The 12,091-nt window shown below is 43.4% G+C and overlaps 1 protein-coding gene across 1 annotated transcript in view; it reads left to right on the forward strand.

The window, feature by feature from the left end:
- Positions 1-8,326, forward strand: part of ANKRD10 (ankyrin repeat domain 10) — a 33,071-nt gene extending 24,745 nt beyond the window's left edge. The window contains exons 5-6 of the mRNA XM_027115825.1: positions 3,175-3,264; positions 6,692-8,326. Coding sequence (XP_026971626.1) covers positions 3,175-3,264; positions 6,692-7,167 — 566 coding nt within the window. The 3' untranslated portion in view covers positions 7,168-8,326. The remainder of the gene's footprint in view (positions 1-3,174; positions 3,265-6,691) is intronic.
- The last annotated feature ends 3,765 nt before the right edge of the window (positions 8,327-12,091 follow it).

The raw sequence follows: 12,091 nt of genomic DNA on the forward strand, positions 1-12,091 counted from the left end.
TCACACCTGGTCATGACTCCACCTCTGGGGGAAGAAAACTGGGAGGGTTTATTTTGAGCCAATCCTAGGTGATTTTCTGTCATAAATACGCATCGTCTAACGTGTATTGAAGTCATGTCTAGTCAACAAATACCTGCTTTGGCAGTCAAAGTAAAAGATAAGGACGCTTTTAACCAATGTTCGGTAATTTTTCCTTTTAACTGGAATAGGAAAATGGGAAGGGAAAGTGCTGCTTTTCTAAAACAAATAGAATCAAAATGGATACTTTTGGAAGAAAATTTTTTTTCTGAGATGTCTACAAGCCACTTTTCTCAGACGCGGCCTGGAATATTTCGGTAGTTCCTTTGGCAATGACGATACGTGTATTGGGAGAAAAGGCCGCAGGTGGCGTGCTCCGTGGCTGTGGAGAAAGGAGTCGAGTCCAGATGCAGTGTCCTTCAAAATTCTGAAAGGCCAATTTTAATTTCATGGCTTATAGTGCAGTTTTAAAAGGTAAATGATTACAACCTCAGTGCTCCCGTTGAGCTGTTTCAGCCCTTCCCGTTTCCAGGTGCTAGAAATAAAGACATGAAGGTGTCGGTATAAAATACATCACCCAGGGTTCTAGGCATCTAGGTTAGCAGCCAGGTGGCTGCACATCCCGGCAGATGGAGACTGTATGGGAAAAACGCCTTGCAAAGATTGCATATCTACGGAGAGGGTAATTAAATTCTAGGCTGTCTGTATTAGCATATGCCTCCCACGTTCAAGAGTTTTCTTTACTAGAATCTGAAAGCTTTGGTGTGTTTCGTTGTTATCCCGCTCTATTGGTGAGCAGCTACCTGCATGAACAAAAGACACGTGTAGAAGGATAGCGTCCCTAGTGCACTGCGTAGGCCTCTGGTTAAGGGATCAGCCTCTGCTTTAAGGTGGTATTGTGCCCGCTCCTCTATACCCGCTTTTATTTTGAAAATCCCTCCCTTTGCCACCAGCTCGTCTGGCCCCCTAGTGGCAGGTCTGCCCTCCTGTCCTTTTTCATTTTATAGCTAGTCTGACCTGAGATGACTACTCTCGTTACTCTTAATAGTTTTGCTTGCTTTCTGTGTGTGCGCCTTTTCTGGCTAGAGCCTGGGCATCATTCATCGATGGAACACTGCCAGGCACTGGGCTTGGGGAGTGAAGAGACACATTGCCTGCCTTCATGAAGCTGTTTTCTTGTTGCACTTTTGGGGGAGGAGGGGGAAGGTCCTCGTGTCTCACCTGTCAGCTTTCTTTTTAAAACCTGCTTTTCAGAGATCTGAAACTGCCGCTGTAACCTAGATGTCACTTTCCCCAAGGAACACGGGCCCTGAATTCCTGAACAAAACCAGGCGTTATGAGTATGGCTACATAAAGCTATCTGCACCGTATCCCCAGTGAAGTCTGACCTTTTGTATGAGGACGTCTGTGGCTTTGCCCCGATAACCTGCACTGGTTCTCAGTAAACTGCCTGGTCTGGCTCATCAAACGTGGGCCTTGCTACTGCAGGCCCCTCATCTCCGCGGTGACTGACCGAGCACTGAAGGTTGTGAGGCTTCTGTCAACCAGTACCTGGAACATCCCTCTCCCAGCCCTCCACCCCACCCCCATTTTCTAAGACGTCCTGTTTACCACTGACTTTTTGAAAGTACCTTGTTTCATAGCGAAGATGGAGCCTAGCCTATCACTGACTTGGGGCCTGTGGAGGATTAAGAAAAGCTTCACAAGACTGAAGTCCTCAGTTGTTGCCTCTGGCTTTAAATCACCTCCGTCTGTAGGGTGCTTTTGGCTTCACACCTGTGCAGATTTTTTCTCAACTGCACAAATTACACGGCTCTGTTTCTGTTTCTTCCATATACTGATCATTGAGAATTTGTTTCTCTTTTATTAAGACTTTTTTTCATTTAAAACTGTTTCAACCGTTTGGAGAATACTCTGGAACTGATATGCTCATTCCTATATTGAAAATGACTCGTGTGTGTCCAAAATTAGAAGTAATTGAAGCTGCACAGTTCAGGTCTCTCTGTTTTTAAATGTTTATTTGAAAGAAATTACACTGAAAGTTGTTACTTATTTGTTGTATATACCCTCTGACCCAGAAATCATTCTAGTTTATCTTGGAAAAGAACCAGAAGTGTATGCAAAGGTGCGTTTATAGGGATGTTAGTTATGGTATATTCATGATGGGAAAGAAAACGAGCCACCCACACCGCAGTGGGGAGCTGGGTGGTGGGTGAACTGTAATCCACGCATACAGTGGGTTATTATTCAACTTGAAAGATCCTTTTGAATTTACTTGATGGGATGCATTCATGCCATGGTAAGTGAATAAAGGCGAGGCATGCAAGTGATTTTCTTTGGATCCAATTTTGTAAAAATGCGTGCTGCTTAAGACTGGTGAGCCATACGCTGCATGAGAGTGGCTGCTCCCGAGAAGTAGGCTGCCCCGGGGGCGCAGGAGGCATTGCTGCCCAGGGTATGTGACCCCTGGAGGAGTGGCCAAGTGTGCACATGAGCTGTTCTCCAAGATGCGGGAGTGGGAGTCTCATAAGAAAGGTGCGTGCGTAGCGTCCTTTCCAAATGTCTTGGAACCCAGACGTTTAGTGGGTGTTTCCAGTTGCGTTGCATCTTGGTGCAGAGGGCCAGAGCTGCTCTCGGGTGGTACTGGACAAACCTGTCTTGATCTCGGCTTTTACTTTACTTTCTGTTAATGAAATAAGTTAACTTTTTTTAAAATTTGAGGACCGTTTTAATGGTTTTTATGTTGTTCAAGAATTGTCATTTCTTTATGAAAAACAACTGAAGGAACATGTGGGGGCATAACGTAGAGTGTCCTGAATCTTTAAAACTAGCTAGAAATGTCTCTGAGTTGTATAACTGCTTTACATTGTCTAAATAACAGCCCTAAATGAAAATTTATGCCGACAAGTAAATCTCAAGTAGGTATCTGAAATGCCATGACTTTTCATCGAAACTGCACATTTGAGGAATTGTTTTCTGTTGGGGAAAAGTACGTTTCTTGGTAGTGTGCCAAGTCCATTAATAATCCGTAGATTGTAAAGTTACCTGACAGTTTTGGAGCCTCCAGTGCTCAGACAACAAGGAATGAGAAGCATCTGTGTTAAAGTCCTCTGCTTTGGTGTAGGGAACCTAAAATTGCCTTTGTTTTCTGTGCAGCTCAAAGCTCGGATGACCCCATGCCGCTCCTGAATGGCGAGGCGGAAGACGATGCTGACAGCATGCACGTCGATAGAGAGTTTGTAACAGGTGGGAGTGGACAGTTTCCTGTTAGCCACAGCAGCGGTCCAATGGTCGAAGACACCAAACAGCAGGAGGGTGGTTCTGTTGGACCGAAAGAAATAGAAATCTATACTGTTTCAGCAATGCAGACCCCCTGCCGTTGCAAGAACCAGTATGCGTGTTATTTCTAACATGCGTTCGCTCAAGCAGTTTTTGCACTTTGCCCAGTGTTTTAAAGAATGTTATGCTATAATCTGCATATCTTGGACAAGTTTGTAGCTATAAGGAGAAGTGTTTTGGTGCATTTTATGGATATGAGAAACATAAGTGCCATCTTCCTATTTTGATTTGAGACTTGCTCAGTGTGCCTTGTTTAATTTTAATGAGGTTTCACGTTTTTCATTTTCTGACAGAGGACCTTGGGGTGACTCTACCAAACGAACACCTATTGCTAGTAATTTCGAAGCGATAAACAGCAAAAGGAATGTCTGGCTGTAAACACTGAGAACTAGTAGATGTTGTGGTTTTGACTTCTGACCAGTCAGGCCACCGTGAAATCTCTAACTCAGCATTCCTGGTTGCTTTGGTTTGTGTGGCGCTCACCCTGAATCTGCTAAGATGCTGAGCGCTGTGTCTCACAGAACACACTTCTTCACTCAGATTGGTGGGATAGTAAAACACTTGAGTCATTTTTGGTTTTTAAAAGGTAAGGGCTTTGTTTCTTTTACTATTTAAAGATTTAGCCATTTAGCTAATGCCTTTTTCTACCATTCTTTTTTTTTTTTGCGGTACGTGGGCCTCTCGCTGTTGTGGCCTCTCCCGTTACGGAGCACAGGCTCCGGACGCGCAGGCTCAGCGGCCATGGCTCACGGGCCTAGCCGCTCCGCGGCATGTGGGATCTTCCCGGACCGGGGCACGAACCCGTGTCCCCTGGCATCGGCAGGTGGACTCTCAACCGCTGCGCCACCAGGGAAGCCCTCTACCATTCTTTTATCTAGGTGACCATGAAAACATTTTAGCCATTCTCTTAATATGTTTATTTGGAAATAGATACTGGTTTTTTTAAAGTTTTATTATATCTGTATGCTAAATTCTTTACTGGGGATAAAAGATTATATATATTGTTTCCCAGAGGTACATGAAAAAAATCATTTTTGTTCACTAAGATGAAAAGAAAATGTGTACATCTTTCTAGAAGCTACAGAATTGTTACGGATGGAGTCACCATTTTGCCAAATACTTAAATGGGTAGATTTTCCAAGGGAAACTGATTGGATAATACATTTAAAGATCTTGGCTAAAGATAAATAACTCAAAGCCAGCTTTTTAAAAAATGTCATTGCTACATGCTTTTAAAAAGGCAGAAGTAATCACTCTTTAATCTTCAAACATTAATTCCCTCGGTTTTCGGATTAAATTTAATGCCGCTCTTGAACCTAACGTTGAAAAGGCCAATGTTTAAACTCAACTCATCCCATACGATAGGTGCCAAGTAAGCATTCCCCATGTTTTTCATCACTTCGTTTGTAACACTCTCTGACTGAATAAACAAAAGGTATGGAATTGCTAGCGGTCACTTGCAGTAGGTGGGCGAGGGGTTGGGGTGCAAGAGGCGAGTCCTGGAAGGCACGTTGGAACAGAGTGTATGGGCGGCCCTGGGCGGTCCTGCAGACCGTCCGTCGGCAGGTGCAGGTCTGACCAAGCAGCCGTAGGTCTTAGCCAGTTTCTGGGAGGTTTGCTGCTCTCATGCTCAGTTTTACTAGATGTTTCATAATGACATGGGGTTACAACTAGCCTTGATTTTGAGAATGCATAATGGAGCTAATTTACTTTAGCTGGGCACCAGAGAAGGATACACGTGCAGTGACCATTAAACAAAAAAACATCCGTCTAGTTAACTCGGATTTCTGAGGCCCAGTCACCTAAAAATATAGTCTCTATCTTTGTTAGTAGTAGTATAGTTGTCTTATTAACTATCAAAGTCAACATCCTACTCATGAGTTTTCTTACCCAGGAAAAGCTGTTTATTTTGGGGAAAAAGTAAATAAATATTTCCCTGGGAATAACTTGTTTTATTTTTAATTTTACCTCATGTTTAGTTCTTGAAACACTTGTTCTCCAGCCTTAAGTTTAACTAAATAGAAAATCTGTCGTTCAATTTGAGAAGAAATAATCCATAATCCGCTGAAGAATTTATAGCGGCTGTTAAACTGTGTCACTTAAACTGCCAGAAAATTGATGATTAATAGAATGTTTAGAAGATGTTTTTGTTCATTGAACAAGATGTGATTTTTTTTTGTCATCAGAAAGATTTTCAGGACACACAAACCTATGTCTGGGTGCCAGTCGGGGGTCATAGTGTGCGGGGTGTTAGGGTCATGGGACACACACCTGTGTGTCCTCATTCTAGAGGTTACAGAGTCAGTGCTTCTGTATTTAATGTCACACTTTACTTGAATAGTGCAGAACATTGGGGTAAATTTTAACATCATTAAGCAAGTCATAATTTTAGATCATTCTCTGTACTGTTCTGTGAATTCCTGTGAACATGAATATTAATTCTTGAGTTTCACTATACAGAAAATACCTTGTAATTGCCTATTCCCATGTGTCCAAACGTTTTGTGATTGACGTTTTTTTCCCATAAGACATCTCCCTCTTAACAGATGTCTATATGTGCAGATTATGGTTTTTGAAAGTGGAACCTTGGAGATCATAGTCACTGTAATTGCTGAACTCAGAAGAAACTCTTCAGAACTGTGCTCTTGGCCCAAGACTGTATGCATGGAATCATTAGGGTTCATGGTTCTTCCTGCAGTCTCACAGTGCTGTGTGGCATTTTGCAGAAGTGCTGTGGCATTCAAGTGTTGCTGAGGAAAGCGCTCCCTGTTCCTATTCCTGTGTGCGCGTCCCTGGCTTGGAGGAAGCGCTCTGAGGAGCCTCCTGTGACGCTGTCAGACTTTGTCCCGGGAGCCTCCTTAATTCACATACTTCATCAACTGCTTTTCTTTCTTTTTTTTTTTTTTTTTTAATTTCTTAAAAGCTGGAGAAGTTTTTGGTTTATTTTAACCCTTTGTGGGAACACGTTCAGTTCTGATGGACTTTTTCACACGTGACGATTTTTAAAACTGCTCTCCAAAGTAGTCTTAAACTGAGAACAGTTCAGTGCTGTTGGTGTTTTTCATGCGGTATGTTTGTCAGCTGAAGTTCTTTCATTTGGTTCCCCAGCACTAATGAAATCTATAAATGTTTCCTATCTTACCAGGCAAACGCTTCTGTTGTGTTTTACTTTTAAATCACTTATGCACCGTTTTTTGCCTTGCAAGAGGAACTGGTTTGTTTAAAGAAAGGAAACTAAATAAATCCTTTAAAACAGTAGCAGGAATGAAGCATTTTATACTGTCTCCTCCCCTCTGGTTCTGAATTTTGGTGACAGGTGTATTTCTTAATGCAGATACGAAAAACAGTAGCTCCGTATCGAATACACTGACAAATGGATGTCTCATCAATGGACATTTGGACTTCCCTTCCACGACACAGCTCAGTGGGATGGAGAGCAGGAGTGACCAGTGCTTGACAGGACCTAATGGAATTGGCGGTGGACTAGTTCCAGGACCGCCGTTTCCGAGTAGCCAGGGTTCTCCCTGTGTTAATGGGACTGAAGAGCCAGAAAAGGGCACGAGCGTTAACCCCGAGATGTGCGGCTCTCTGCACCTGAACGGGAGTCCAAGTAGCTGCATAGCCAGCAGGCCTTCCTGGGTGGAAGATATCGGGGAGAACCTGCACTACGGACACTACCACGGGTTTGGAGACACTGCCGAAAGCATCCCTGAGCTGAGCAGTGTGATAGAGCACTCCAACTCCGTGAAGCTGGAGGAGGGGCACGACAGCGCCGTCCTGGGCACCATGCACCTGTTCCACGGCTCTTAGGGCCGAGGCCGCCGCTTGGACACATGAGGCCTCCTGCTAACCAACTCCGAATGCTAGTGTAGCGTCAACCTGAAGGAATGCCACAACTTGTACTATTCTCTTACACTTCAGCTTTCTGAGAAAGTGCACTCTACTCGGCAGGTTCTCGCTGCGTCCTAGCATGAGCGCAGGTAGGCTTATTTAGCACACACGTGTCTCTCCGTGGGACAGTGGGGGCCTCTCTCAGGGTGCACTTTTGAAATTTAATTTTTCTGCTGCCAATCTCAATATTTTCTCTTGAATACCATCACCGTAAATCGCCATTTTTCCTTCCGTCAAATTAAATCGTATCTGATCAGGATAGATTGCAGACAGTGAATGAGGTGCCTAGTAATTTACCCCTTTGCACGCGGGCATCATTTTGAAGAGCTTGCTTTTACTCTTTCCAGTAGAATTTTTGACAGAAGACAACTCTTTCCCTATGCAAGGTACAGCCTTACAAAGATTTCTTGCAGTGATTTGTATGAAGAAAAGAACGTTTGTCTTTTTCAAAGTCTTTTCATTGATAACTTTGCTACGTGCCGTGTGGTGAAGGTCTTACTTGTAGACACACGTATTGGTTTGGGGACATGAGTGGTCCCTTCTTTAATGGTGTAGCTCACTGCCCTGGATTTCACTGAAAGCACCTGCAGCCTGGGACTGACTTCTGATTTGATGTGTTTTTATTCCACATTTCCTACTTGGACTCTAGGATTTTTACCACAGATAATGGTTTCCCCTATATGTAGTGGAAGTTACTCTTTGTAGGGGACTGTCAGGTCAAAATATTTAACTGATTCTTTTGACATATATTTTCTTTTTTCCTTGTTTTTGTTTTTTGGGGTTTTCTGCTTTAAAATATATACCACTATGTATATCCAGTTAACTGAGGGAATTTTGAATCTCTCTTAATAAAGCTGCATTAAGTTTATGGTTTTATAGAAATTAGCTTTTGTTTAGGCAACTAGTGGTTACACTGTGCAAATATTGTCATGAATTTTTACTTTTCTGATTTTTGTAATAAAAATTGGTGAAGATAGAGGATGTGTCAGATGAACAAAACCAATGTTCTCAGAGTGTTACTAACATTTTGTTTTTAAATTGTCCTTTACACATGGAATAAACAAACGCTCACGCCCGATGTGTCTCTGGGTATGCTTCCCTGCGTGAGGGTGGTCCGTGGGAGGAACTGGAGAGGTCGACCTCTACTGCTGCCTTTCATTTTGCTTGTAAGATTCCATCTACTCTTCTGATCCTCCCATGTAGTCCTTTTCACCGCTTTTGGTTCGTTCACATGCTCTAATTTTATGAACACTCTCACTGATCTCTCTTGGGGGTAGGGGGAGGTATAAATTGCTGTCAGCTAACAGTATTGTCCCTGCATGCTTATTTTCATAAAAGACCACAACCATAGTTTCCTAAACTTCTTTCGGCCGGCACGTATTAATAAATGTAAGCCTTTTAAGTATATAAATTAGAGTTAATAACGGCAACAGAATAGCCATTCTGGCATGCCTAGTATGTTATTTAAAACGTTTATTTTTGTACGTGATGGAAAAACCTGCTAGACCAAGTGAAGGAGCACGAGCCTTTGGAATTGTCACAAAAATTACTCTGTGCTGAGAGCAGAAGTCAGAACATCTGCCGTGTCACCCCCGCCTTCTCCCTGCAGGGTCAGTCATCACGCCCGGACGCAGGTGACCTCGGAAACCTTTTTAAGGGACTGATCATGAAGCCACCCAAGTGGCTGAGTTTCAAGACAGAGGAAACCTAATGCCGTTCTCTCATTCCCTGCGTGGACTGTATTTGAAGGTATCTCAGAGGCTTCCTGGTGAACTAATATTTGCTGGAAAACATTAAATGAATCTCTTAAAATACGCTAAAGGTCAGAACATTTGGTTAGCCATGGAATTGGGGAGAATATGACTGCTTCTTGGGGATAAGAATATTGCATAGAATCTATATTTCGGCAACCTCTGTAATTCAGTGGGTGCATGATACATTGTGGTTCAAAGTCACTGACATAAAGTGCTTAGAAATACATAAGATTGTTACGCTGGAATTCTGTCTTGCCTGGAATTTGCTTCAGAATAATGTAGGACTGGAGAGTGAATGGGACGAAACTCAAACAAGATCTGGGCTGAGCTGATATCAACATTGGGTACATGAAGGTTCGTTATTCTGTCTACTTCATATATAATTGGGGAAGAATTTTTTAAATTAGGACTTTAAGAAGAAAACAAATGTTCTAATACTTTTAAAAACTGCAGACATCATTTTGACGTTGACCAAGAATAAGCTCAAATTTTGCTCTGCTCAACTTACCAAAATTCATTTCATGCTGAACTCTCACGGTAGTTCACTGGTTCTTAACATTTGGTCTGAAGAGCCTTTTAGGTGCTTGTATTAAATACTAGTGGCAAGCAGCTGGAAAGTGAAATAAATAAGTCCACTTACAGTAACATCAAAACCATAAAATACCTAGGAGTATGTCTTAAAAGGTGTTCTAGACCTCTACACTGGAAACTATAAAACACTTGTGAGAGAAAGGTCTCTATAAATGTGTGGAAGTATGTAGTAATTGAGAAAGGAGAGGTATTTTAATAGCCTTTGCAGTTGATCATGGGTATTGGATACAAAATCAAAACTCTGCAGAGGTGGTTTCTACAGCAATGGTTTCATAAAGGTTCAATGTTGAATCAGAAACCATATGGATGAATTTCTTGTACTCAGTTACATTAAATCTGTTTATCTTGTACTTTGAATGGACGGCTAATCATGCATGATTTTATAACATCATGCCTTAGCTATCTGGAAAATATTCTTTTTTTTTAATCTTCCTTTTTTTTTTTTTTTTTTGGCTACACTGCACAGCTAGTGGGATCTTAGTTCCCCGACCAGGGATCGAACCCCTGCCCCTTGCAGTGGAAGCACGGAGTCCTAACCACTGGACCGCCAGGGAATTCCAGAAAATATTCTTTAACTGAGGTCCGCAGACCTTCCAGATGTTGAAACATTTCATTTAATATTTAGAAAAACTCATTAATACCACTAACTATAAAAGTCCGAAGCTGACTTCATTCGCCACATATACTGTCATTTGTTTTCCTTGAAGTGACAGGCTCACTTGGTTAATCTTCTTTTAAATCACATCTGCCAAACATAAAAAGTCATATAAAGTCTTAATAACCATTGTCAATTATTTTTAAATAAAAATGATGTTTCTAGAAAGAAAGCAACTGGTTACGTTGTAACACAACCACCCAGGCAAGTGCTTTCCCTGGAGGCAATATTGTACTTTGTTCCACGTGCTTTCCATTTCATCACAGGACATGTACTCAGTGGTTGAGATGTAATATGTATTTTTTGCTTCATCAAGGACATTTTTAAGTGAAATTGGCCTTTTTTAACTGCACAGCAGTGAAGAACATAGTGGTAGTCAGGACAGTCGTTGCTGAGGCTTCACCGTTGCTTCTGAGCCACAGTGCAAATGTCAACACAGGAGAAAGCAACTCACATCTTGCTAACATAGCTGTGACCTCTTGGGTCCCTGAAATGGTCCCCGGGTCCCAGGGAGTCTGCTCATCCCAGTTTGAGAACTGCTGGATCAACTGTGCCGTTAGCGTTTGGGCCGATGAGACCTCAGCAACTGAGGGATAAATGCTGGGATCTAGACAGGGTTCTTTGAATTGCTCTTTAGGCCTTTCTGTAGATTGAATTTTTTAAACAGAGCAACAGAGAATGGAGGAAGACTAATTGGAGACAGAAACGTAGAAACCTTTCTGAAGAGTTTTCCTGAAAAGAGGAGCCAGGAAGTAGGCTGTAGGGAGAAGCAGACGTGACATCAAGAGAGAGTTTGAAGAAGGAAGATACAGGAGGGAAGGCTGGAGGCCCAGGTGAGCACGTGAGAAGGGGTGGGTCCCCTGATGGTGCTCGTTTCTGGTGAACGGTGAGCCCCCAGCTTGGGCAGGTGGTTTCCAAGAGACACTGGCATCCCAACCTGTGGCTGCAGCCATAGGTGTTCCTGGGCAGAAGGGCCGAGTTGACTTTGAGCTGAACCGCGTTACAGTTCAGCTGAGCCAGCTGGACAAAGCAGCAGTTGGAGTGGCTGGGATTTAAGCTGAGGAGGGGGGTGGTGGGGGCGGGGGGCAGTTCTGATGGAGGTGATGGCGTTGGCTAGTCAGGCACCGCGGGGACAAGACGGTATAGTCACCGTGAACAGTGAAACAGCCCGAGCAGAGTGAAGGGCCAGGGTGATCCAGGCAGCAAACCCTCGGGGGAGGAGGGACAGGCTCCGGATGGGGGCATAAGTGCAGCCAGTGGTGGGGCGATTGCCGGTGCTGGCTGATGAGGGGGTGAAACTGGGCCAGGCCACCCCCCAGGCCGGGTGGGGCCTTTCATTTCCTAACAATACTGTAAATATGAAAGAATTTTTTGCATAAATTTGTCTCATACCCAGTTATCTTGCTGAAGGTTCCTAGTCGAATACTTCTTTGGTTAAGGCTTTTTTTTTTTTTTTTTTGCGGTACGCGGGCCTCCCACTGCCGCGGTCTCTCCCATTGCGGAGCACAGGCTCCGGACGCACAGGCCCAGCGGCCATGGCCCACGGGCCCAGCCGCTCTGCGGCACGTGGGATCCTCCCGGACCAGGGCACGAACCTGTGTCCCCTGCATCGGCAGGCGGACTCTCAACCACCGCGCCACCAGGGAAGTCCTGGTTAAGGCTTTTAAATTTTGTAGTCATATTTTATACCATACATAAAAATTAACTCAAAATGGATTAGAGACTTAAATGTAAGATCTGAAACCATAAAACTAGAAGGAAACATGGAGAAAAACTTCTTGACATTGGTCTCAGCAGTGATTTCTCGGATATGACACTAAAGGCGCAGGCACAAAAGCAAAAA

The sequence above is a fragment of the Aethalodelphis obliquidens genome, unplaced genomic scaffold (genome assembly GCF_003676395.1).
Source record: "Aethalodelphis obliquidens isolate GAN/ISIS:26980383/991018 unplaced genomic scaffold, ASM367639v1 scaffold15, whole genome shotgun sequence".
Taxonomy (NCBI): domain Eukaryota; kingdom Metazoa; phylum Chordata; class Mammalia; order Artiodactyla; family Delphinidae; genus Aethalodelphis; species Aethalodelphis obliquidens.